The 24,013-nt window shown below is 59.7% G+C and overlaps 5 protein-coding genes across 5 annotated transcripts; 3 read left to right on the plus strand and 2 right to left on the minus strand.

The window, feature by feature from the left end:
* The first annotated feature begins 108 nt into the window (after positions 1 to 108).
* On the plus strand, positions 109 to 2,183 carry CHLRE_08g373357v5 (uncharacterized protein). The gene is made up of 4 exons (XM_043065089.1): positions 109 to 415; positions 660 to 1,147; positions 1,398 to 1,506; positions 1,737 to 2,183. Exon 2 carries the CDS (start codon positions 749 to 751, stop codon positions 1,124 to 1,126), a length of 378 nt encoding a protein of 125 aa, XP_042922089.1. The 5' UTR covers positions 109 to 415; positions 660 to 748; the 3' UTR covers positions 1,127 to 1,147; positions 1,398 to 1,506; positions 1,737 to 2,183.
* Positions 2,184 to 6,688: 4,505 nt separating this feature from the next.
* Positions 6,689 to 8,364, plus strand: CHLRE_08g373358v5 (uncharacterized protein). The gene is made up of 2 exons (XM_043065090.1): positions 6,689 to 7,096; positions 7,229 to 8,364. The coding sequence occupies exons 1-2, from the start codon at positions 6,966 to 6,968 to the stop codon at positions 7,287 to 7,289; spliced, it is 192 nt and encodes a 63-aa protein (XP_042922090.1). The 5' UTR covers positions 6,689 to 6,965; the 3' UTR covers positions 7,290 to 8,364.
* A 308-nt stretch (positions 8,365 to 8,672) lies between these two features.
* On the minus strand, positions 8,673 to 10,488 carry CHLRE_08g373359v5 (uncharacterized protein). Its single transcript, XM_043065091.1, has 4 exons — positions 9,798 to 10,488; positions 9,579 to 9,741; positions 9,396 to 9,524; positions 8,673 to 9,338 (listed from the first exon to the last, which is right to left on the minus strand). The coding sequence occupies exons 1-4, from the start codon at positions 9,832 to 9,834 to the stop codon at positions 9,020 to 9,022; spliced, it is 648 nt and encodes a 215-aa protein (XP_042922091.1). The 5' UTR covers positions 9,835 to 10,488; the 3' UTR covers positions 8,673 to 9,019.
* A 490-nt stretch (positions 10,489 to 10,978) lies between these two features.
* On the plus strand, positions 10,979 to 12,081 carry CHLRE_08g373360v5 (uncharacterized protein). Its single transcript, XM_043065092.1, has one exon. It carries the CDS (start codon positions 11,270 to 11,272, stop codon positions 12,056 to 12,058), a length of 789 nt encoding a protein of 262 aa, XP_042922092.1. The 5' UTR covers positions 10,979 to 11,269; the 3' UTR covers positions 12,059 to 12,081.
* A 1-nt stretch (position 12,082) lies between these two features.
* CHLRE_08g373361v5 (uncharacterized protein) lies at positions 12,083 to 15,068 on the minus strand. The gene is made up of 4 exons (XM_043065093.1): positions 12,956 to 15,068; positions 12,684 to 12,871; positions 12,501 to 12,608; positions 12,083 to 12,439 (listed from the first exon to the last, which is right to left on the minus strand). The coding sequence occupies exons 1-4, from the start codon at positions 14,783 to 14,785 to the stop codon at positions 12,118 to 12,120; spliced, it is 2,448 nt and encodes an 815-aa protein (XP_042922093.1). The 5' UTR covers positions 14,786 to 15,068; the 3' UTR covers positions 12,083 to 12,117.
* Between the last annotated feature and the right edge of the window lie 8,945 nt (positions 15,069 to 24,013).

A 24,013-nucleotide genomic window follows, 5' to 3' on the forward strand; every position in this document is an offset into this window, starting at 1 on the left:
GGCCGATGGGGCCCGCGATGGCGCCCGGATGGGGCCCCCGACGCGGGCCTCCCACCTCTAGAGCTGCCCGCTCCGTGTCCCGGAATCCAGTTATACAATACACCGAAAGCGATGCAATTTACGGCAGCTTCGAACTGGCCTGGAGCAGGTTAACTTGGTCGTCCGCTACCTCCGCCAGTCAAACCGCGCTCTCTGGCGCGATATACCAGATATACCAGCCATGGCTAAGCCATATGCACTTGAAGTCCATTATCACTACATAGGCCATGCCCGCATCCTCGTGTCCACGCGGCCTTCCGACAAGTTCTTCATCTCCGGAGACGCGCTGACTTCAAAGAGGCGACTGGCCTCTGTACAGACCAGGTGTTCATCGTCGGCGGCACAGGCAATTACGTGAAGGACCTGGGCGAGAAGGGTGAGCTTGGCGGGGGACCTGAGATCTTTGACTGGGAACAGGGCCGTTTGTTTGCGCCTTGGCGCTCCCGGCATTCATGCAGCTGCAGATCTCGACGCGAGTCTGACAGCACGCTATGATAGGTAGAGTTGCCTGCTTGTCGCCTGGCGGCCTTCAGCGCGTTGACATTGCCGCCTGCCTTGACTTTGCCCTCTGACGCCTCACTGACTTCGCTACTGCTGCCACTGCCGTCTGTGTGATGCAGGTTTCATAGACGCCTGCAAGACCACCAGCGCTACCCGGATCTTCCCTGACACGCAGCATCACAATGTGCCCGGCTTGCCCTTCACCGGGATGAGCAACGTCGCTGGCGTCAATAGCCCAGACGCGCTGTCACCCTTCGCTATCGTCACGGACAAGGACATCGACCGCGCTGACAACGACCCCAACCACATCTTCGTGCGGCCCGACCCCATCCCGGCGTCACCCTTCTACATCCTCGCACTACCCCTGGCGGTGACGGGCGCGGCGGCCGACAACACTCCCGCGGCGCGGCGCCTGGCGGTCGGCACGACGCCGGCGCCCAACGGCGCGCTGCACCGGTCCCACACCCCCGCCAGCCCCCTGGCGACCCTGACGACCCCCGGCATGCTCAGGGTCGGCGCTCGTGGGGCCACGGTGGCCAGGCCGTCGAGACGGAGGTCTGCGGCGGCGCGCAGCATTCCGGATTAGCCCCTGGAGACCATCTTCCAGGTGAGTGAAGGCGGTTGCATTGTGCTACGGGCTTCTCACGGCACCAGAACTACCTAGTGTGCGTCTCTCTTTTGCAGCACAGCCGGGGTTGGTGGCGCCAAGTTGGGCCCTGGTAGCATGTGATGGCTTGGCGTCTTCGGGCGCTCGGACTGTCCGCTCTGTAACATCCGCATTCTAAGCGTATCTCTCTTCCCTCCAAAAGCTGCTTTCCCTGCATGACCCCTCCCTCCTGCCTCCCTACCGCACGCAGAAGCTCATGGTTATGAAGCACCACGAAGCACTCAGTGAGGACGACATCGACTATCTGAGCATGACCGTGCTCGTGGTCAGCCGCAAGATCGGCATCTTCTCCGATATGTGTAAGTAGCCAGCGGCAGCGGGACTTGTACCTGGGTTGGGTTGGCGGGCGGGTTGGGTTTTGTTGCGGAGCCCGGGCGCATGCAGCGGCGAAGTGGTGTGCTGCCCCTCTCCCGGCCCCAGCATGCGTGTGTAGCCCCTCTCCCGGCATGCACGTGCAGTATCTCTTGTTCCAAATTCGCACTTGCACTCGCCGTGCGTTTACCTGTGTGATGTACTCTCCCTTGTGCAGCCATGAGCTGGATGCCGATTTGCGCCGAGAAGGGGCTGCTGCTGCGCAACAAGGACAGCGCTTGCCGACACCACCAACACTGAGCTGCAGCGCCTCTCACTGAACGGGGCGGTTGATGCAGCGGGCACCGCCTTCGCGTACATACTTGCGGGCACATTCTAGGCCGCATCTGTCGTAGTGTCATTGTGCACACATTCGCTGATTGATGTTAAGGGCCACTTCAAGAGAAAGGAAGCATCTTGTTACATCTTGTTGGGTGCACAGACAGACGCTCATACGCGCAAATGATACACGTTCACAGCATGTTTTCACACCAGGTATAGCCGCGCCTGCATTCAGTGTGCTGGGCTTTCATGCGAGGGTTGTTCATCATAGGAACATCTGGACTCAATCAAGCAACTCTGCTGACGTTCTTCACGTGTTCGTCCATTGTAATCGGCCCGCTTCATCTGCAATACATCAGGCCGTCCATCCGCCATCATTCACTGCTTTAGAGGGGCGCGGGATACACAGCGGGAGTGGTGTCTTGAAGGGCGGCCGATGGGTGCAGGAGGGATGGTCTGAGGGGGGGAGGCGAAGTACCCAGAAGGGCGTAGGACACACGTCAGATGGGTAACACGAGGTGAGTGGGATGGGCATGAGAGGGGAGCATGGAGTGACGGGGGAGGGATGGGGGAGTGGCGCGTGGAGTGACGGGGGAGGGATGGGGGAGGGGCGCGTGGAGTGACGGGGGAGGGATGGGGGAGGGGCGCGTGGAGTGACGGGGGAGGGATGAAGGAGGGGCGCGTGGAGTGACGGGGGAGGGATGGGAGAGGGGCGCGTGGAGTGACGGGGGAGGGATGGGGGAGGGGCGCGTGGAGTGACGGGGGAGGGATGGGGGAGGGGCGCGTGGAGTGACGGGGGAGGGATGGGGGAGGGGCGCGTGGAGTGACGGGGGAGGGATGGGGGAGGGGCGGGGCGATGGGTGGTAGAGGAACCGTGGCGGGATGCCATGAGGAAGTCAGGAGGGGTGCTGGGCGGATGGGCGCCCCTGAGGTGTACTGGCGAGGTGTGGTGCCTGGATGAAGCGGGGAAGAAGCGGGGAAGAAGGTGCCTGGTTCCCAGAGTGCCACACACAGTTGCAGGCATCAGCGCAGGCGCGGCGTGGCGTTTCAGGTAAGCTGTTGTTTGCTGCCTGTTTGTTTGCGTGGCCTGAGTTCCCTTGCTGGGTCTCACTCCATATCCTGCTCGGCGTGTTTGCAGCGCAGCCATCCATGCGGTGCTGGCGTGCTGCTCGCACGTGATATGGACGTTCTTAACCCACGCTGGTGCATGCCTGCAGGTGCCGCGCTGACGCTGTGGGTTTGTTTCCTGACCGTCGGCTGTCAGTTAGTCCAACGTGCGCGTGCGTGGCCGGGGTATTATTCAGCTGGGTTCATGCGTGCACAAAGGTACTTTGTGGGCCGCATGGTTTAACGCGCTTGCTCCCCTGCCTGTTGTTTGTCCCGCTGCAGTTGAGGCTTATTGCAAGCGCAACCAGGCTGCGCGGCGCGCCACTACTGTGCAGTGGAGCCTGGGCCGTTTCCTACACCTGGTGTTGCAGAGTTCAAAATGTACAACACGCTAGCTAACCCTCCTGGCATACTTTTAATGGCGCGAACAGTTCCAGTAACGCTGCTGGCGCATACAGCTCGCGTGCCATAATTAGAAGTTCCTAACGTATGCCTTCATAGTTGACTTCGTTGCTGCCGCTACAAGGTTTGCTTCATAACCCACCCGTTCACATACCTTGCCACACGATGCTGCAGGACCGCACGTGCCACAAGCGATTTCCATGTGCACGGCAGAGCTTTCACCCCTTCCAGTCCTGCCTTTCCACACGTCGCCCCAATGTCGGCCTGCATGTAGCTTGCCTGGGACCATACTTCAGCCATGCTCCACCTGCCCCTCAATCCCTGGGGGGTCCGACAGGGGGGCGCCGCCCCCCTGTCAAAGAGAGAACCCGGGGCCCCGAGGGATCAGTAGTAATGATCATCCCAACAATGATAATGCTGCACTTCGCGCCGCGTTCCAGGGGGGTCGACAGGGGGGCGCCGCCCCCCTGTCCATTTCCGGGGGGTGCAGGGGGGCTGGCCCCCCTGCGGGAATACCTGTGTTACGCCCGCCTCAAATGCTTCCCCGCCCTCCGGCTCTTCAATGTGGCCACCCTCGGGGGCGGGCGGGGGCATGCGGGTCTAGAGGCCTTGTATTATTGAGCAGCGAGGAAGAGGGGGTCAGTGAGGCGTTTGCAGAGGTTATACTTGCTAGACGCAGGGTAGAAGCAAGGTGGAAGGCAGAAGCGGGTTAGGGCCGGACGCGGGGTGCGAGGGGGCAGGAGAGGTGTCGGGCGCGGGGCGTGGCGGTTCGGGCCACACGCCGTGCATATACGATATGTAAGTCGAAGTCTTCTTCTCACCGTCTCGGTTTTCGCGTGTTCCTTTGAGCCCAATACGCCTTCGATACAGTTTTAACCAGTGCACAAAGCAGTGCGTTACGACGACGCTCCAGGTGCGAGCACGAAGACACTAGAATCGTGATGCCAACTCCTTGTAGGACGCTCCTGAGCCCGGCCGCTTTGCTCCGTCGCGTTGACTTTGACCTGGCCAAACGCAGCCCTAGCCGCGAAGCTGCGCCCCCCTTCACTCCGCTGCAGAAGTCTGTGCGAGTTCGGGACTTTGGTCCCCCTCGACCCGAAGCCTGTTTGTGGCGACTACGCAGCGAGCAAGGAAGCGAAACAAATTGGAACCGCTTCCTCACTAGGTACGCTAATGGTTATTCAAGGGCAAGTATAGTGAGCGCTGTGTTTAAGGAGATGCGGGTCCAGTAAAGCCTCGCTCCGGCCCCTCGCTGCCCTTAAGCTCGCAAGCTGGAACCGACCCCCCCATCCGGAGCCCCCACCCCGACCCCCTCTGCGCACCTCCGACCCCGCCAGCCCCGCTTACCACAATCTATATGCATGTGTGCGCATAGCCCAGAAGGCGCAGGGCCATCCCAAAGACCTGACCGAACTTCGCCTTGTCCATTGTCGCATGTTGCCCCCACACGCGCACCCTGCCCACGCCGCCCGCATCCACAGGAAAGTAAAGTAAGAGCTTTCACCACAGCAAGAGCCCAGGCGCTAGGACACTCCAAGGTGTGTTCGCATGTGGGGGCACAACGCGAGGCAAGGGGCTTTGGCCGTGCAAACAAGCCCAGCTAGTCACCAGGTCACCTAAGCTTCACAGGGTATAGACGTGCATGACAAGAGGAGGCGCGTAGACGCAGATTCCAGGCTTCTGCCGTACTCTTAAGCGGACGGGGCAGCGGGCAAATCCTCGCCAGGCCTCGCCTGATATTAGGGCTTGGCGCTGTGGAAAGTGGAGCTCAAATTGGAGAGGTTGACATCAAGTTTGGGGGCGAAACGTGAGGCGGGGCAGGGGCGACGATGGGGGTCTCGGCCGAACTCGCACAGACTTCTGCAGCGGAGTGTGCTGTCGCGTTCGCCAGGACATGCCATATCAGGCCAGATAGTAGCCTGATCACACCTATGCAGATATCTGTGTTGACGACAATCGATCACGCCCCAAAATGCAGGATGTTGGTCGGTCAATTCCGTGACTTGAGCCTCGACGAGCACGTTTTACCCTGCCGTCAAGCGCTATTGCTCCAATAGATTGCATGTAGCATATACATTAAGTGGCGAAGTCTGTATCCCGCTCTGCCTTTGGCTTATTGAAAATGCGCACAACACGCACAAGCGAACATGACGTTGTAGAGCCGAGGCCAGTGAGCTAGCACAAGCAAAAAGAAAAGCGTGAGCATGAGCAGCGACCGCAACTGCTACGTTACCTTTGACGAGATAACCGCGCGCCAAGCTGCGCCACTCCGGCGTCCTAATGCTTGTGACTCTCAGCTGGTGTATACGGCTGTCAGAGGCTGGGCTGGCGCAGACTGGCCGCAGACTACCAAGCGAAGGCTGCGATGCGTTGTGATAACGCGAACCCCAAGAGACCCACCTGGAACACAGCCAGGCATCCGCGGTGAGCCAGGAGTAGTACGTACATGCGAGGACAAGAGGAAAGAGAACGGCAGAAAGGAGGGTGCGGCATGGCGAGTGTCAAAACGTTGAGGCCGGCGCAGAAAATAAACCAGGGTGGCTGCTTAGCTGCGGCCGGGCTGACGTGAAGGCTGACTGGCTGCTGTATATGGTGAGCTGAGACTGGTATGAAAGGCTGGTGCCGGCCAGGCGAGTTGGGCATGAGGCGCTGCTGCATGGGGACATGACGCTCTGTAGGCCATGGGGTAAACTGACTTGGGGCGACGTCTCCTGGCTTGCATATTTGGCTGGGGAAAGCGCACCCCCCGGACGGCACGCGGTGGAACCCCCATGATTTATTGTCCTTCAGACATCACTTAGGGACGGCGTGGTGGCATCCTTAAAGGACTATCTATCAGGGGGTTTTGGGTGCCGTCACGTGGGCGCCTCCCTGGGGACACGGTTTGTCCTGGAGTGGGACCCGCTTGCAGAGGGCGCGATGTCAATGTAGGCCGACAATGCAATCTAGCATGCGGGGGGCTTGGAAGGGACCAATGCAATCAGGGGCCGACGGATCTGTGGGCTGGGGCTGCAAGGGCTCCAAACCACTGCTCTGCTGTAGTTTTGGCGGCTTGGTCGGTGCAGTATTTGTAGATTGCAGCGCGGGTGGTGTCGTCGCTGGGGGCGTATATGCCAATGGCGTGTACTGGCGTGCTATGTGGTGGTACAATGCGTATGTGGCAGACGTGGCCTGCCAGGCGTGTGTCTGTGTTGTGTGCATTCATGTCCGTGGTGCCAGACAGGCGGCTAAATTAGCGAAGTGTTTGCTAGTGAATGCGAATGCAAGACGCCGTCGCGAGCTCCAGGCTAGCAATAAACATCACGAAACAAGTTAGTGTCAGCGGCAATGCGGTTACTTGTTACCTTCGAGACGAGACACCGGTGCGCGCTCCACGCTGCTCCGCATTCGGCACGCCAAACGGAGTCCGAGTGTCGTGGAGACTGCTGCCGCTTGCAGGGGCGGACGTGTTCCAGCTCGCAACTGGGCTGCTGCCATTCGCCGCGACAACGCGTAACCCACAAAATGCACCCACCTGGAACGAAGCCAGGCATCCGCGGGCGCCCATGGAGCATATGCGTGGGCAAGCGGAAAGAAAGGGAGAAGAAAGAAGCGGCGTGGCGGATGTCAGTAACCGATGCCGGCCAAAGCTGCCGAGCAAGTGAAGCAGGGTGGCTGCCTAGCTGGGGGCGGGCTGATTAAAGGGCTGAACGGCGGCTGCACCGGGCGAGCTGTGCTGGTAGTATGTACTGGCGCCGGCCAAGCGTGGTAAGTATGGGCGCCGCTGCATGGATCCCGCCCCCATGTGCCGCGGCGAGGCTGGCGACGATGCAGTGGCGTACAGCTGACAGCTGAGACGGACGGGCGCGGACCGCTGTGCGGTTCCCCACACCCGTCCAGGGACCGGCCCACGCACGGTGCAGCGGGGCCGGCCGGGTGGGGGAACCGTGCCGACAGCTGAGTGGGCGGCGGGCTGAGGGCTGGCCGAGGGGAACGAGGTCGGTGCGTGTCCACGGCATGTACCCGAAACAGCTGAAAAGCCAAACCAATAATCAGATACTCCAGAACCAAATAACCAAGGTGTAATACGACGGAGACTCGTCCGCGCAGTGCTGCAATCGCGTGCATGCGGTCGCGTGAATGCTCAGGCTGCACCCGCAAGCGGGAGGCTCGCCAGTTCCACACGCTCGAGGGCGGAACCTAAAGCGGTGGGTGACACCGACCATGACGCCGGCATGTGGGCGGGTACCCTCTCATGGGATGTAGGGTGCATTGCTGGTGTAGGTTTGGTAGTGCGAGGATAGGCCCTTTTTCGCGCTGCCCAATGTAGTGGAGGCGGGTGGGGATTTTGGTTTCGGTGAGGAAGAGGATGTCCGGGGTGTGTGTGCTGACCGTGTGGAGGATGCTTTCATGTATGGTGGCTGAGCAGTTCCCTGTGTTGAGGGTGAGGATGGAGATGCGTCCGTCAGGGGGTGGGGAGGGGCTGGCCTGGGCTTGGCCGTTTGCGGTTTCGCTGGGTGTGTTTTGGAGTGTGGCCGTGTGTCTTCTTTCGTGCGCTGTTTCTATGGTGATCTGGTGGAGTCTCTTGGCTGGCGGTGGTGAGATGGGGATGCCGGTGGCGAGTTTGCGTAGTTTAGGGCTGGAGTTGGGCATACGCCTGGCGGGGCGCTTTGTGGGGCCCGCTGGTTTGGGCACGATGCGTGTGGCAGTGTTGCTTCGGGTGGCTGGGCCTGGGTGGGCGCTTGTAGTCCGCATTGAGCAGTGTGATTGGCACCTTACAAGCAATACGCAGCCACAGAATGTTGCCAATACTCTTGCCAATCGATGCTGGCTAGTTAGCCAGCTCAGGCCAGCTCTCACTCACAGACTGGCGCCGACTGGGCCAAGTCCGGAAGATAGCGTGGCTGAGCCATGCCCTAGCCTTCCTAGCAATGATCAAAAGCTAGGAAAAACAGGAGCAGGCTCTGAAGCAGCAAACTGCCCAGGGAATGCGGAGACACGACCGGTAGCGAGACTCCCTGTAAAGGGGCCTCACACCCCTACCACAAAGGTCACGCTTCAAAGCTCCTTGGGATCACAGTGTTGCGACGCGATCCCGAACTTTGTGGGGCCCGCTGTTTTCGGCACGATGCGTGTGGCAGTTTTGGTTTGACTGGCCTGGGGTCGACGGCAGGGTTGATAAGGGGGTCATGTGCGAGGGCGCTGCGGATGTGGGGCCATTTTTGTTTGCGGTGGAGGCACCGTTGCCGTTTGGAGCGCGTGTGCGTTTGGTGCCTGCGTGCTGGCGGTTTACCTCAATGGTGCGGGCAGGGGTGATGCGGGTGGTGGGATGTCCCGGATGTGAAGTTGGTTGATACTTCGGGGTGTCGGGTGTAAGTGAGGGTTAGGGTGAGGCCGCGCCCCAGGTCCGCCCACCAGTAGTATCCCGGCTGTGCTAGCTGTGCTGTGTCGGCGTTCGTGAGGGGGTTGGCGCGTGGTGCATTGGAGTCTGTCTCCCCAGGGGAACAAGTCGGCACAGCACCAGGGCACGTCCTCATACGTCCCTATTGTGCGCCCAGCGACACATCAGACGATGCTAGGGCAGCCCCGTTACTCCCCAAGATAGGCGGTTGGCTAGTCGCACGATTAGATCAACGCGGCGATTTTTGGGGTGCGGCGCGTGGTATCAAACCCTCACTCCGAGCACTTTGCTCATGCTTCCAAATTCCACAGACTGACAACTTCTCGTTTAATACGAGACAAGTACTCAACATCGAGCATACGCACCATATGCTGGCGACCGGCCAGGGCTATCTCGTTGCAACGACGAAGATGTGTCTCACAGTACCAATAGGCAGATTCGAGATCTGAACCATCCGGCTTAAGAGGTACGAAATGAACCCAAGGCCTCAACCCATTGAAGTACCAAACGTTGTAAACGAAGGGATACGGATGTAGAGGTACGGAGTAAGATGCCAATGCCCATCCGAAAGCAGTAGAGACATCTGCGCCTTCGATGCACAAGATATACCTACGTACAACTTGCACGATGACCCTTGCTGACCTCACATGAATTACATAGACTCACCTGTACTGTAAGAGCTCTGTGACGCGCATCTGAGGACGAATAGACGAGTTCACTTGTCCAACCAACCCAAGTTCGCGTAGAAATGTCCACTGATACATGGGCACTGACGAAATTCCCACATCCGTAAAACTGTACGAACACCAATTCAGTTACAACTCGGAGACACAGCATAACATTCTGTACCTTGCGTTACGCCAATGATGAACAACACTTAGCCTAGAAGTCTTCATCAGGCCCTTATGATAGGTTGGAATGTGTTGAACAGGACCAGACAAAGCGAACCGACCAACGACCAATCGTCTCTTCAGCATAAACGACTTCTCATCAACCAATCCCTGTAACGCGGCTGCGATGCATCACCATCCGGGAACTGTAGAACCATCTCGGCAGGGAGAAACAAACCTGAAACTAAATAACCGTTGGGCCATAACAATGCCATTTCTTCACCCGGGTTCACTGATCGTGCCAAACTGATAACTGGTTGATTTTCACCGATACAATCGACCAATAGTATTGGAAATCGATGCGTAGCCGAAAACCATTTCCCATGCGGCGCATGACGAAGAAAATCGCATAAACCCGCAGCATTATCTTTATGACGGTATGCAGCAAAATCGCGATACTTGCGTTGAACATTGTCTTCGGTAGTGTCGTGCATGTCAAGCATTTCAGCATGTGTTCCATATGGGGAGCTCAATAGCATCCTTTTTATGGTCCCCCATTGCCCTTCAAGCACTAGGGAGTAGAGATCACCATACCAAAATGCCACCTGGGCATTAATCCATGCTTGATCCACTTTTCGATTTGTCAAGACGGGTGGCCAAAAGCCTTGGCATGGGTACGGGGCCTTGGCGGGGCCCGACAACCTTCGCAAAGCAGTTAAGCGAATTAGAATACAGACAGCTCCCGTCAGAGTAATTAATAGCATAAACAACTTAAGTTTCATTTCAGGCTAAGTAATGTCAATATCTTGCTTAAAAAGCGCCGCCGCCCCCTCCCCAGCGTGGTTGCCGAGCCTACCCCGAGCCAATACCTCATGATTGCAGGAATGCCCCCCCACCCCACCCCCACCCCACCCACCCCCAACCGCAAGTGGGAGTGCAGAGGGAAGCGTAATTGAGTCGTCCGCTAAAAAGAGTTGTGACGTGTCGGTCGATCACCGCTGACATGCGCCACAACCGTTCTGGTACAACTCCGCTACCGGGCACATCGTTCCCCCCCACGACTGCAGACGGCGAGGTACGAGCAGGCGAAGTCGTACCCCCCCCCCCCAGCACGGTAGCGAAGGAAGCAACATACAACCCCTGGAGGTATGGGGGGTTCCCCATGGACCGGAGCGCCCCCCTCATGGGGAGAACCGCATGTACCGGGGCGCCCCCCTCGTGGGGAGGGCCCTCGGCTCCCCAAAATGTCGTCATCGCGGAACACCGCGCCCGCGCCCTCCACCAGCAGTCCCAGCCCTCCCCCCTTCTCAGGAGGGCTTCCCATAGCTCCCCGCGGCTCCATGCCTGCTCAGCTCGTGCCCGTCGGTGACGGCGCCGGGCACTCCGATTGGCCTGGACCGCGCGCCTGCATATCGTAACCTCAATAGCAGATGTCGGCATCACTTCTTGGACGGACTAGCTTTATGTAGCAGGAGTGCCAAAATGCCACAGTAGCTTGGACCAGTTACAATGTCACTTAGGGACTTCAAAGTTCCAAACCCTATAAGTGCAGGCGCTAAAAGGACGGATCGAATTGCGAAGAGGAAAAACCCGAATCAAGTTAGAGTGCGTGTGCGACCTCGCATTGAACAAAGCAACACTCAACAGGAAGTAGGCCACCACCAGCTAGAAGATGATGAGGGAGAGCAACATGCTAACGTGGAAATGCATATGGGCGCTTCAGCAGCGGATCCGCTGCCGCATGTGCACAGCGAGTCCGATGATGAAGACACCGAGCAAGGCGACGACGCATCAGTGGACGTTGCAGCTCAGGTTAGGGTCCGAAAGGCGTTCTTAAAGCACTACGCCTCGGGGGCAGACAGCCGCAGCCGCCTCCTCGACAGTGCCGCCGACACGCTGCGGGCGTTGGCCCAGGCCATCCCACGCACATGTCCTGGGTGCGGCGTGTCCGCGGTGTTCGGGGGAAAGCGATGTTCCGTGACAATTGTCACATGGGAGCAGCCTGTGATCGCGGAAATACCTGTGGGCTGGTGCACAACGTGCAAGCAGGGCTGCAACTTGCTGCCGGTTCAGGCGGACTGCGTCTCCGACTCGAACAGCGGGTGGGACCTCGACCGCGCTCACTCTGGCAAGAACGTTCTCTGGTGGCACCAGTCCGTGCTGCAGATGTATGACATCCTGTCATTCAGGACCAGACATCTCAGCGCAGACGCGTTTTGTGACGCTATGATGAACAGCTGGGAGCGCAATGGGATCTCCCGTCCAAGCTCTGTGTCGGCGACAACCCTGCGCCAGCGCATGCGCGAGGCGCTGCTGCTGTATATGGACTGTCAGAACGTCATCGAGGACTACCCGGAGGACACTATAACCGACTGGCCTCGCGGCGCCCTGAACAGCTGCCCCTGCTGCGGTGACAGCGTCACATGCAACGGGCTCCATTGCGGGCTGCTGCAGGCGCTGTCGTACCTGCATGACAAGTGGCGAAGGTGGAGGCTATAAGTAACTTGTAACTAAAGGTTCAGAACATGAAGACTTCTCAAAGCAAGCCCCCCACCAAGCTAATTACCCACCTCCTCGACCTCGCAGCTCATCTCCTTTGCAAGGGCTGCCTCCAGGTCGTCAACGCGCTGCCGCGCACTGGACAGGACCGCCTTCGCACGCTCACGCATGCGCCAGAGCCGCATCGGCATGTCCTCCAAAACGTCCCGGCAGTACAGGCGGCACACACGCTCCAGATGCGCCTCCCTATTCGCCGGACTCATGTACTGGGTGACCCCGCCATGCGGCCCAATGACGCTGTTGAAGATCTCAGCCGGCTCCCCAGTGCCCTGCCCCACACCACCTACGCTGGCGTGACCAAATGCCTTCTGGCAGGCGAGGCTGCAAACAGTACACATGACATTGTTAGTCATCGCCAGAGTAAGAAGTGATAGCCACTCACCTGTGGGCGTACCGATGCCACGGCGGGATTAGGGGTCGCAGGCCTGCGCCCAGCTGCTGCAGCTCTGGAGCTTGCCGTCCCAGCCATTTGGTGTAGGATTTGCCCCACCTGCATTCATTGCAGTCGCAAAACTTAGCGTAACTGTATGGAACGGAAGCAGAAGCCCTACAGGAGCAAACCCACCTGCAAGCAATGTCGTACCACCAGAACTGCACCGCTGTTCCAGCGCTCAGGAGAGACAACGCCGCAGTCGTAGCGTAGGCATGACGTTCGCCTCCGAACAGGTTCATCAACCGCAGCAGCATACCGTGCCGGCATAGCACAGCCCCGACTGCCGTGATCAGGTTCTTGCGTGACTCGGCTGCAAGCACCTGTTGGGGCAGACGGGTCGGGTTAGGGCTGTAAGGTTCTGTTAGGCCATGGTGCTGGTACGTCACTCATTCCACACTACTGACCTTATCGGCGTTGAAGTTGGAGCAGTGGGTTGCTCCAATCTGCTGCGAAGCCGTGCCGTCTGCAAGTACCTGCTGGATGAGCGTGTTGGGCAGGAAAAGGCGGCGGCGTGCAAGCTGCGTGTACTGCGCCGCGTAGCCTCTGAACGCCAGCAAATTCAACTTGAAGCATGCGTCGAAGTGCACCGAGTGGAGACAAGAAGGACCCGGACCAGAGCCCTCAGGACTGCATGCGGTGAGCAGCCATGCTGAAGCGACAGCGGCTGCACCAAGCATGGCCACAGTAGCGGCTGCCATGGCGCCGCCGGCTGGCCCGGCGTCTGCCATGTCCACACCCGCCACGCCGCCACTGCCGCTCGGCCCGGCGCGTGCGCCCACCACCGTTTCCCCAGCCACTGCAGCGGCAGCCGCTACGCCGGCTGCCATGGCGCCGCTGGCTGGCCCGGCGTCTGCCATGTCCACACCCGCCACGCCGCCACTGCCGCTCGGCCCGGCGCGTGCGCCCACCACCGTTTCCCCAGCCACTGCAGCGGCAGCCGCTACGCCGGCTGCCATGGCGCCGCTGGCTGGCCCGGCGTCTGCCATGTCCACACCCGCCACGCCGCCACTGCCGCTCGGCCCGGCGCGTGCGCCCACCACCGTTTCCCCAACCACTGCAGGGGCAGCCGCTACGCCGGCTGCCATGGCGCCGCCGGCTGGCCCGGCGTCTGCCATGTCCACACCCGCCACGCCGCCACTGCCGCTCGGCCCGGCGCGTGCGCCCACCACCGTTTCCCCAACCACTGCAGGGGCAGCCGCTACGCCGGCTGCCATGGCGCCGCCGGCTGGCCCGGCGTCTGCCATGTCCACACCCGCCACGCCGCCACTGCCGCTCGGCCCGGCGCGTGCGCCCACCACCGTTTCCCCAACCACTGCAGGGGCAGCCGCTACGCCGGCTGCCATGGCGCCGCCAGCTGGCCCGGCGTCTGCCATGTCCACACCCGCCACGCCGCCACTGCCGCTCGGCCCGGCGCGTGCGCCCACCACCGTTTCCCCAACCACTGCAGGGGCAGCCGCTACGCCGGCTGCCATGGCGCCGCCAGCTGGCCCGGCGCCTGCGTCCACCGCCATTGCTGCACATGTGACGCTGTCACCGCAGCAGGGGCAGCTGTTCAGGGCGCCGCGAGGCCAGTCGGTTATAGTGTCCTCCGGGTAGTCCTCGATGACGTTCTGACAGTCCATATACAGCAGCAGCGCCTCGCGCATGCGCTGGCGCAGGGTTGTCGCCGACACAGAGCTTGGACGGGAGATCCCATTGCGCTCCCAGCTGTTCATCATAGCGTCACAAAACGCGTCTGCGCTGAGATGTCTGGTCCTGAATGACAGGATGTCATACATCTGCAGCACGGACTGGTGCCACCAGAGAACGTTCTTGCCAGAGTGAGCGCGGTCGAGGTCCCACCCGCTGTTCGAGTCGGAGACGCAGTCCGCCTGAACCGGCAGCAAGTTGCAGCCCTGCTTGCACGTTGTGCACCAGCCCACAGGTATTTCCGCGATCACAGGCTGCTCCCATGTGACAATTGTCACGGAACATCGCTTTCCCCCGAACACCGCGGACACGCCGCACCCAGGACATGTGCGTGGGATGGCCTGGGCCAACGCCCGCAGCGTGTCGGCGGCACTGTCGAGGAGGCGGCTGCGGCTGTCTGCCCCCGAGGCGTAGTGCTTTAAGAACGCCTTTCGGACCCTGACCTGAGCTGCAACGTCCACTGATGCGTCGTCGCCTTGCTCGGTGTCTTCATCATCGGACTCGCTGTGCACATGCGGCAGCGGATCCGCTGCTGAAGCGCCCATATGCATTTCCACGTTAGCATGTTGCTCTCCCTCATCATCTTCTAGCTGGTGGTGGCCTACTTCCTGTTGAGTGTTGCTTTGTTCAATGCGAGGTCGCACACGCACTCTAACTTGATTCGGGTTTTTCCTCTTCGCAATTCGATCCGTCCTTTTAGCGCCTGCACTTATAGGGTTTGGAACTTTGAAGTCCCTAAGTGACATTGTAACTGGTCCAAGCTACTGTGGCATTTTGGCACTCCTGCTACATAAAGCTAGTCCGTCCAAGAAGTGATGCCGACATCTGCTATTGAGGTTACGATATGCAGGCGCGCGGTCCAGGCCAATCGGAGTGCCCGGCGCCGTCACCAGCGGGCACGAGCTGAGCAGGCATGGAGCCGCGGGGAGCTATGGGAAGCCCTCCTGAGAAGGGGGGAGGGCTGGGACTGCTGGTGGAGGGCGCGGGCGCGGTGTTCCGCGATGACGACATTTTGGGGAGCCGAGGGCCCTCCCCACGAGGGGGGCGCCCCGGTACATGCGGTTCTCCCCATGAGGGGGGCGCTCCGGTCCATGGGGAACCCCCCATACCTCATACAACCAATAACGAGCCCCCCCTACGTCAGACAGGGGGGATGGCAAAGTCCACACACGTTCACGAACAGCACATCACACCATGCGGGATGACATGCGAGAGTGTTCGTGCCACGCAACACATGAGACCTAAGGTCAAGTCAGTCCAGATAGCTAGCTCCGGGTCCAAGCTAGCTCCAAGCTGATGGCTGATGCGGCATGTACGCCAGGCTGGCGCACATGGGAATGCTGCTTGTGACTGGGCCGGCAGGACCACGCATGGAAGAGGGGTTGAGGGCGATGCGCGCCCCCCCGCGTGAAGGCGCCAGTCACACCTTGCGGTACGGGCACCGCGTTGCCCTCCCCCAGACGCTGCCGTCGATGGGTCGTCCTCTCGAGCTAAGGCTAGACTGCTGCTAGCACCACGCCGGGTGGCCGTTCACTGGGGAACGCATAAAAGATAGCGGAGCAGTAGGGTAGGTGCGCTGACCAAGGTTGTAGCAGCTGTACCAGAATGGAGAGGAGAAGGTCCAGAGGGCGATAACCACATATGTGGCTGCGAGAAGTAGAGGCGATGTAGAGAGTGAAGCGATGAAGAAGATGGAGAGCCAAGTATGCATGTCCGGCAGGATGTCAACACGCGCGTGTGTGTGACGCGGATGACGCTAGCACATGGAGCGCTGACAAAGATACAATATGTCGCGTAGACCATATTGCATAGGAGAGGTGCGGTGAAGGACGGAGCTCGCTGAGGGAGCCAAGCCGCCGCAAGTCGCCATGAGAAGGTCGCGCGCCAGGGCGCGACGCAGCCCAAGTCTCGATAGAGCAGAAATGAAGATGAGGGTTGAGTTGCATCGTCCGGATACGGTGCCAAGCAGCAGGCGACCCCGCGATCACCTAAACGTAATACACGTGGAACCATTTGGCCACTGAGTCCCTTGATTCCCGTTGCGCACCAGGGTGATCAATCCTAGCCGCTGACGGGGACGACCAGGCTCGTGTTGACACTTGCTGTTCAGCGTAGAGCTGGCTGCTACTGCGAGGCTTAGGCAGACTGACGCAGACTAACGGGGCACGTCATGCCCCCGTGAGAGAGGCGGCGGAGTAAGGGACAGAGGCATGCAAGGCTCGTGGGTTGGGTATGAGTTGACACAGACTGATAGTCATTCTGCTATCTTGCGCTGGCGGCAACTCAACCAACGAGCCAGGTCACGGTTGAGAGCTATAAACCCCCCGGCAAGGCCCATGCAGCCCGCCATGCAGGGGATGACAAACCATCAGTAACACCGGCATACGGGCACAGGCTTCTGGCGGCACGCCCCGTCACGCCCCGGGGGCCTAGGTAGTTGCGCCGTGCCGCACACACGATATCACCCGACACCACCTCCGGCGCCACTATGCCGCCGGCGTCGCACCCCGTTCCTCAACTTCGCCATCATCCCTCGCACCGCCACCGCCACCGCCACCGCCTTCACAGACCACTCGCAGGCCAGCTTTCCAACGTACTCTTTACCCAGTCACGCAAATATCTACAATCGTAGCACCTCCGTGAAACCTCCGGCGAGGGCGCGCGCGTAGACTATCCACACCAAACATTCAGTGACGCCTTCCCATACTCATCTAGGCGTCCCCACCTCCTGTTGTGTTGCTGGCGTGTTTGCACCGCATTCGACTCGCCCGCCCTTAGTAGTTACAGTGCCTGCCCATGCCCCTGCCTGCCCATGCCCCTGCCTGCCCATGCCCCTGCCTGCCCATGCGCCATCACAAGCCCTGCGGGCATCACACTGTCGGCTGGTTCGGCTGCCCCACCTCTCCCCCCCGCAAATTCGTTAACTCGCCAACACAAGCAACCCGGTCTCTGTGGCACCGTCCAAATTTGCACTCGCTTCAACCCCGCAAAACTGGTCGGGGCAAACGTCCGACTAGGAATCTAACCGTGTCAAAGTTTGCCCCAGTGCCGTACAGCCCTTTCCGTGCGGGGGGGGGGGGGGGGTCTTGGGGGCAGATAGGGGGGTTCCCCGACGGCAAAAAGGTCACCCCTGACTCCCCCGCGCTCTTAGACACTTCTCATACATAACATTGACTTTGCTGGTTGAGTGGCAGGGCGGTCCGCGCTCGCCCGCGGTCGAAATGGACGGGTTTTGGCCAGCCAGCCAGCAAGCTCGATGGGTACGTGCGGGCATACTCTTACTCTTACTCAACATGCTATTTAGACACATTATACCGCATTGAAACGTATCCCGGAGCAAAATGCGAGAATCGGCCGACCGGCGACCGAGGTCCCTCTACGCGGGTACCACTCTGGTCATTTGCTGTATCCAAACTTTGACAACCTGGTAGACCCAGCAGGTATCATCTGACAAGGCCGCCAGCATACCTACCCGGCAACTTGAAAGGCCGTACGGCTGCAGACGTGCATGGGGTGTGCAATGGGACACGCAAATATTGTCGTCGTGAAAACTAAAAGCGAGTGATAGCACGATGGATAGCGTATGCACAGTGTATGCAGGATATGCAACCGCCACTGTAATAAGAATAGGCATCTTAAAGTTATGTGCACAATTGTCCGGGGGGGTGCATGCTCCAAGCCAAACCCGCACGCTCGGAGGACTCTGGGAGTCGCCCGGGGCAAATCCTACCGCAGTATTTAGACGCCGCCTTTTTGTACATAACTTACATCATTAGTGGGCATTAGCGCTCGGCAGAGGACAAAACATGTTGGTCAGGGCTCAAGAGGTCATCCGGACAGCGTAGGGCGAATTCCAGTAAGTCCTGGCGAGCGCGACATTTAGCATTTCGCCCTACGTCAGTGTTTCGGACCTTAACCCCCCCGTTAACCCCGTTAACCCACGACCCCCGTCCCGCCCGGGGGGGGATTAAAGGGGGTCGGTGAGGTTAGGGGCCGAAACACTGACGTAGGGTCGACTTCGGCTCCCGCTCGATTTTATGCCCGGAAATCATTCAGGGACCTTATAATATGTTACATAATGACATTTCGGCGGTCTAGGGCATTGGACACACGCAGTCCATAGAGACTTGCTGGCGTGGTACCCGCGTGGGTCCCTCAAGCAGCCATTTGTTCAATATCTCAACGTTGCCGTGCCTATACGTAGCTATCGGTAGATGCTAGAGAGTCTCTACGGGGGCTAAAAGCAGCTCTTCGCGCAAAATGTCGAGCTATTTATAATATACGCATGTCATGAACAGGCACTTGGGACGGTTTGGGCCTTGGACGGTGCCGCGTGTATGGGCAAGTCCCGGGCGAGACCGGGTCTGAACACATGGACGTGCTTGGTTTTGAGAAGGGGAGGGGGCGAAGGTACAAAGCTGACACCCTTGTTTTGGGCTGAGTCCCCCCAGCGACTGGCCTTCGTGCCAACCTCCCGACTGGCCTTCGCCCCCAACCTTCCGACTGTCCTTCGCCCCCCCCCCCCTGGAACGCTTCGCTGGGGGGGCTCAGCCCCAAAATGGCGCAATCCTGTGCGCTTGCGTTACAGCGCGATTTAAGCTAAGCTAATCATCATGACGGATTGCTTATAGATTCCTCTATACGTGATCTTCTCCCCAGGGCGTGAGAGCGAATGCAGCGTATGAACGAAGCAAATAACTGTGTTTCCTCGGCAGGCGCGAGATTGCGCAGAGCAAAACCCTATAACGCAATTTACTAGCAGCGCCCACTGGCTTGTCTGATAGCACATTCTCAAGACAAGGGTGTCAGCTTTGTACAGCTGGAAAATGGGCTGAGCCCCCGTACGCTTGGGAGCTAATAGGCGTGTAACGCCCCGTCAGAGCCTCCGTGCCGCTACAACGCGCAGGCGCATCGGCTAGGGACACGTGGGTTGGGGCCACGCATGCCTTGGCACGTTCCCAAACACCCAAGCATTTCTTTCGCCTCCTGCCAGACTCCCCGGCGCCCCACGCTCAGAGGGCTAGGCGCGGGGCGGGGGCGACCTCGGGGCTTCTCGGCATTCTGGCGCGTCGGCAGGCATGGCTCAGCAAGTCGCTCAGAACTTTCGATATACTTCCCCGCTTTGCTTGCCGCCAACATAGTTTGCCTTAAAGACTGCATATCAGCGGGCACCGGATGCTTTCCTCGCGACCTGCGAAAGTCAATTGTCCCACATCGCCTTCGCTACCTCTGCGGGCCTGCACCCACTCACACTGCCCACACACGAACACCCCCGGCCCCACACATACCTACAAGACCAAGCCACGGCACCGCACATGAGCCGCATTGACGACCTACTAGTAAGCCACCACACCCACGCCACCATCACCACAACAGGAGGCGGACAGGAAACGGCGCATGAATGCGGTGACGCCCTCGACCACCGTGCCCTCCTCTCCAGCGTCCCCCTCGCTGCCCTCCGCCTCTACCCCTTCCCCACGGCACCTGCCGCCCCCTCCAACCCCGACGCATGGGTAAACAACCATCCACCAACCAAAGACCAACGCGAGAAAGCGCGCATCAAGATGGAGGAAACCATTGGACAAGAGATCGCCGACCTACTCAACACGCTACAACCCGCACACCTCGCCATCACCATCAAGCTATACCTGCCGGCCTCACCCCCGCCCAAGCTGAACGAAACACACCAAGCCCTGCGGAGTTCCGTGCCCTTCCTGAAGTTAGTGCCGCCGATACCACGTCCATCAGCAACACACTTGAAACCATCCTCCAAAAGTGCCTGGACGTTCTCAAAACCTACTGCGACAAGAAACCGCCGCGTGCCAGCACTACAAGCCCACGACGCCACACGTCCAAACCCGTGACACGCCTCCTGAATACAACCCCCCAGCTCAAAGACAAACTCGCGGCCGCCCTTACCGTCACAAACGCAGCGGGCGCCACCCCACCAACCGCCACGCCTCACCCCACCCCGACGCCCCCGCCCAACACCACCAGCCCCACACCTGCCCCGGCCCCCGCAGACGCCGACACACCCACCACCATCAGGAGTCAGCTACTCAACGCACACACCCTCCTTTGCACCGCAAAAAAGGAAGCAAGAAAACTCAATACCAATGGTTGCAACACAGCCACAGCGCGCACACCAGAAGGTTTTCGATGAGACGGACCAGCCACGTGGCACGCCCGCCCTCACTGACCCCATCACCAAAGAGGCCCACACCAAGCCCGGACAAATTCTGAACAGCATCCACCAGCACTTCACCGCCCAACTCCTACCCATCAACGGCCCTCGCACAGGACAATACAACATACCCGACAGCGAGAAACAGTACCCCTGGAGCCGGCCCGACGCACCCGACCGCATGCCGGCCCTATCCAAGCCAACCGACGCACCCGCCACCTTACTGCCAGGTATTGCTGACAGCACCACGTTCTTTGGCTGCGTCAACCACCTGTCTCGCCGCAAGGCCCCGGGACCCGACGGAATACCGAACTAACTACTCCAGCCTACAATACCCACCAGCCTACAAACAGCCATACACCAACTCATGACTCTCATGTGGGTAAAAGCGCACATCCCTACACACTGGACACAGTCCGACGCCGTCCTCTTACCCAAAGAAGGAGACCCCCTGCTGATACAGAATAAGCGGCCCATCGCGCTGGCGAACACCCTCTACCAGCTGTATACCTCCCTCATCACTGTGAATGCCGCTCTGTTTAGCGAACAAGCCCACATCTTCACGGAGTCACAAGAAGGCTTTCTCAGAGGCCGCAATACCGAACGGCAAGTCCAAAACCTGCTCCACGCCATAGAAGACGCCGCCACCACCGGACGCGACCTCTTCCTACTGTACTTGGATTTCACCTCCGCATTCAACACGATAGACCATGACAAACTGCTCATTGTCATGCACGATCTAGGCTACCCCACCGACCTGATTGAGGTGGTACGGGACCTCTACGGCAAACATAATAATAATAATTCAAACGCCGGCCCATGGGGCCTGGCGTGGATTATCGGGGTAAGGTGGCTAGGGCGAGGAGGCCCATCCCCCTCGCGCTGCCACCTCACCACGCACTCCGAGGAGGTGTGGGGGAGCCGTGGCTCACCCACCTCTCGGTTTGAGTTCCTGCTCGGTTACTCGGCGCATTTTGATAATGCCGCCCGCACTGTTCACAGCGTGTGTGTGGAGCCTCTCTCCGCATACTCGTGCGGCTGTGTGGGTCACCCCAAGTTGAGAGGTGAGCAGCTTAGTGAGGTTGCAAGGGATGGCCCCAGTCACTCCGAGCGCAAGGCATTCATTGGTGGAGTAGTGGACCGTCCATCCGGCCGCTTCCAGCAGTCGCTTGAGTTCTTGATGTTGTTGAGATTTTTCTTCCCGCTTGTCCAAATGGCGAACGTCAGAGCTGTAACCGATTTCAAGGATATAGATGGGCAGCCGTGCTTTGTTCAGGGGCGGGCGGTACCCTTCTCTATGTGTTTCATGGGCGGGCAGGTTTGGGATGAACAGAATGTCAGGTCTGAGCCTTGTAATAAGGGGTGATGATGTCCTCTCCGCAGCCAGCCAGGCGGGGGGGGCGTTGTGCAGACGCATAGTGTGGCAGGTCGGCTAGCGGGCCCGCGTCCATGACCATGAACCCGTTCCCGTAGGTCCCTTTGGAGATGCATTTGGCGACACGCTGGACTGCCCAGTTGTGCCGATTGATGTACGCGCCTTTCATTTTAGGGTGTGTGCAGCCTCCGAGGATGTGCCCGCCGGAGTCAGGGGTGTGGCAGAGGGGGCAGTTGCCGTTCCCTCCCAGGCGGTAGCGCCGTTTAAGCTGTGCGTTGAAGAGGTAGCCGTAGCGGGCGTAGAGTATTTGCTTGACCAGCCAGGGGTGCCTGGTGGAGCTGGCGAGGGTGCGGTTGCTGAGGGTGGGGCACATGTTGGCAGATGCTTCCGCCCATTGCTCCAGCACTGGTGTATTATTGGTAAAGCCTTGTTGTGCTTCGGGGGGCAATGAGTTCAGGACTCCACGGTTTAGGTCACTTAGGTAGAAATTGTCAGAGTTGCGTTTGGGCCACCAGATGTTGGACCACGGTTCGTCTGGTGCTAAGCGTATGGCCTGCCCCATGGCCTCCATGTCATTGGCGGCGACTTTGGCGGCACCTTTGTCAGCTTCCTCGTTGCCGAGGAGCCCTGTGTGAGAGCGGACTTTCAGCAGCTGGACTGGGACCCCGGCGTCGGCATACATTTGTAGCTCGTGGAGTATGTTTTCCAGCAGGTTTTTATGCTTGGATAGTAGGAGTCGTTGTGGTGCAGTAAGGGCTCGGCGGATCAAGTAGAGAGACACTAGGGAATCACTGGCTATGGTTACTTGGGTCATGCCCAGCAGACAGAGTCGGGGGCGGATGTATTCTAACGCAACGAGAATGGCTGATAGTTCGGCTCTCTGGATTGTGTTGGTGCTGTTGAGGCCGCCTGGTTCGACGTAGATGTGTTCGGTCTGTTGGGACCACGCGCAGGCGCCGAGTTTGTTCATTTCGTTGCCATCTTCACCGGCCGCAACTTTGATGCAAGATCCGTCGGTCCAAACAATGGTGGCGGCATCGTACAGGTAGCTGCTCCGAGTGGGGAAGGCAGCTCGTGTGGTGTAGAGGGCAGAGAGCGTGGGCATGGGCGTAGGGCATGTGTCCAGGCCCCGTGCTGCTGGGGCTTGGGGTCTAGTTAGCTGCTTTGCACGGGCTTTTGCACGGTGGCTGTATGGTCGGCCCGGTGGGGCTGTGCGGTCACGGGGGAGGGTTACGCGCGCGGGCCACTTCAGTGGTTGTCGGCGCCCTGGGGGTTGCGAGGTCGGTGGTGGCACCGCTCCAAGGTCGGCCAGGGAGGTTTGGAGACGTGTCAGGTTGTTGTTGGAGTTGAGTGCTTGTACCCCTGTGGTGTTCGCAATGAGGAGTAGCTGCAGGCCCTGCTTGCTGCTGGCAGCCTCGTCGGCCGCCCCGAGGCCATCTAACATGCTAGAGGCGGATACGCCAGGCGGAATCAGGGCCAGGATGGTGACATGCGGACTCGCAAGGCACCGGCTGGCGGCGCCTTTGCCTTGTGGGATAATCATGAAGGTAATGGCGGGGGTGGCCTGGTGTTCTAGGTGTTCGATCGATGCTGTTGCCCACGCCAGTGCCTTTGTGCAGGCGTCGGGGTCAGGGTCAGGGTGGGCGAGGGAAAGGCCATCAAACGGGGCCGTGTACGCATCATGTGAGGCCCCGAAGAGGGAGTCAGCTGCGTGTTGGCTGTAATATTTAGTGGCCCGGCCCGAGCAGTTGAGTGGAGAGGCAAAGCGTTCCACCAGCCCCACTGGGCGGTCAGGGTCTGAGTGTGTCGAGGCAAGGCAGTTATACAGCGCCGGCTTCAGGGACTCGGGGAGAGAGCGCTCACGTGCGGGGGCCGACTTGCATGTCTTGCCTTTGCTGTCTACCCGTGCGCGGAGTAGCAGTTTAGCCAAGTCTTCCGGGAAGCCCCCTTGAGATCGGTGCGGGCTGGTTGCGTCATGGTGGGTAGATAGGGCGTGGTCATACCGAGCTTTAAGAGTCAGCAAGGTGCCTAGCGTAATGGATGCTATGTGGCGTCCGGTAGGGCTGTAGACATGGGCGAGGGTGCGTTCATCAGTGTATGTGTCTGGGATTTGGATTGTATACCTTCCGGTGGGGTGGACGTCGAGGTAGGGATTGCACGGGTTGGTGTCAATGCGCGTGTTCTGTTTGGTGGTACGTTGGACGTGGGACGCGG

Source organism: Chlamydomonas reinhardtii, chromosome 8 (genome assembly GCF_000002595.2).
Source record: "Chlamydomonas reinhardtii strain CC-503 cw92 mt+ chromosome 8, whole genome shotgun sequence".
Classification (NCBI taxonomy): Eukaryota; Viridiplantae; Chlorophyta; class Chlorophyceae; order Chlamydomonadales; family Chlamydomonadaceae; genus Chlamydomonas; species Chlamydomonas reinhardtii.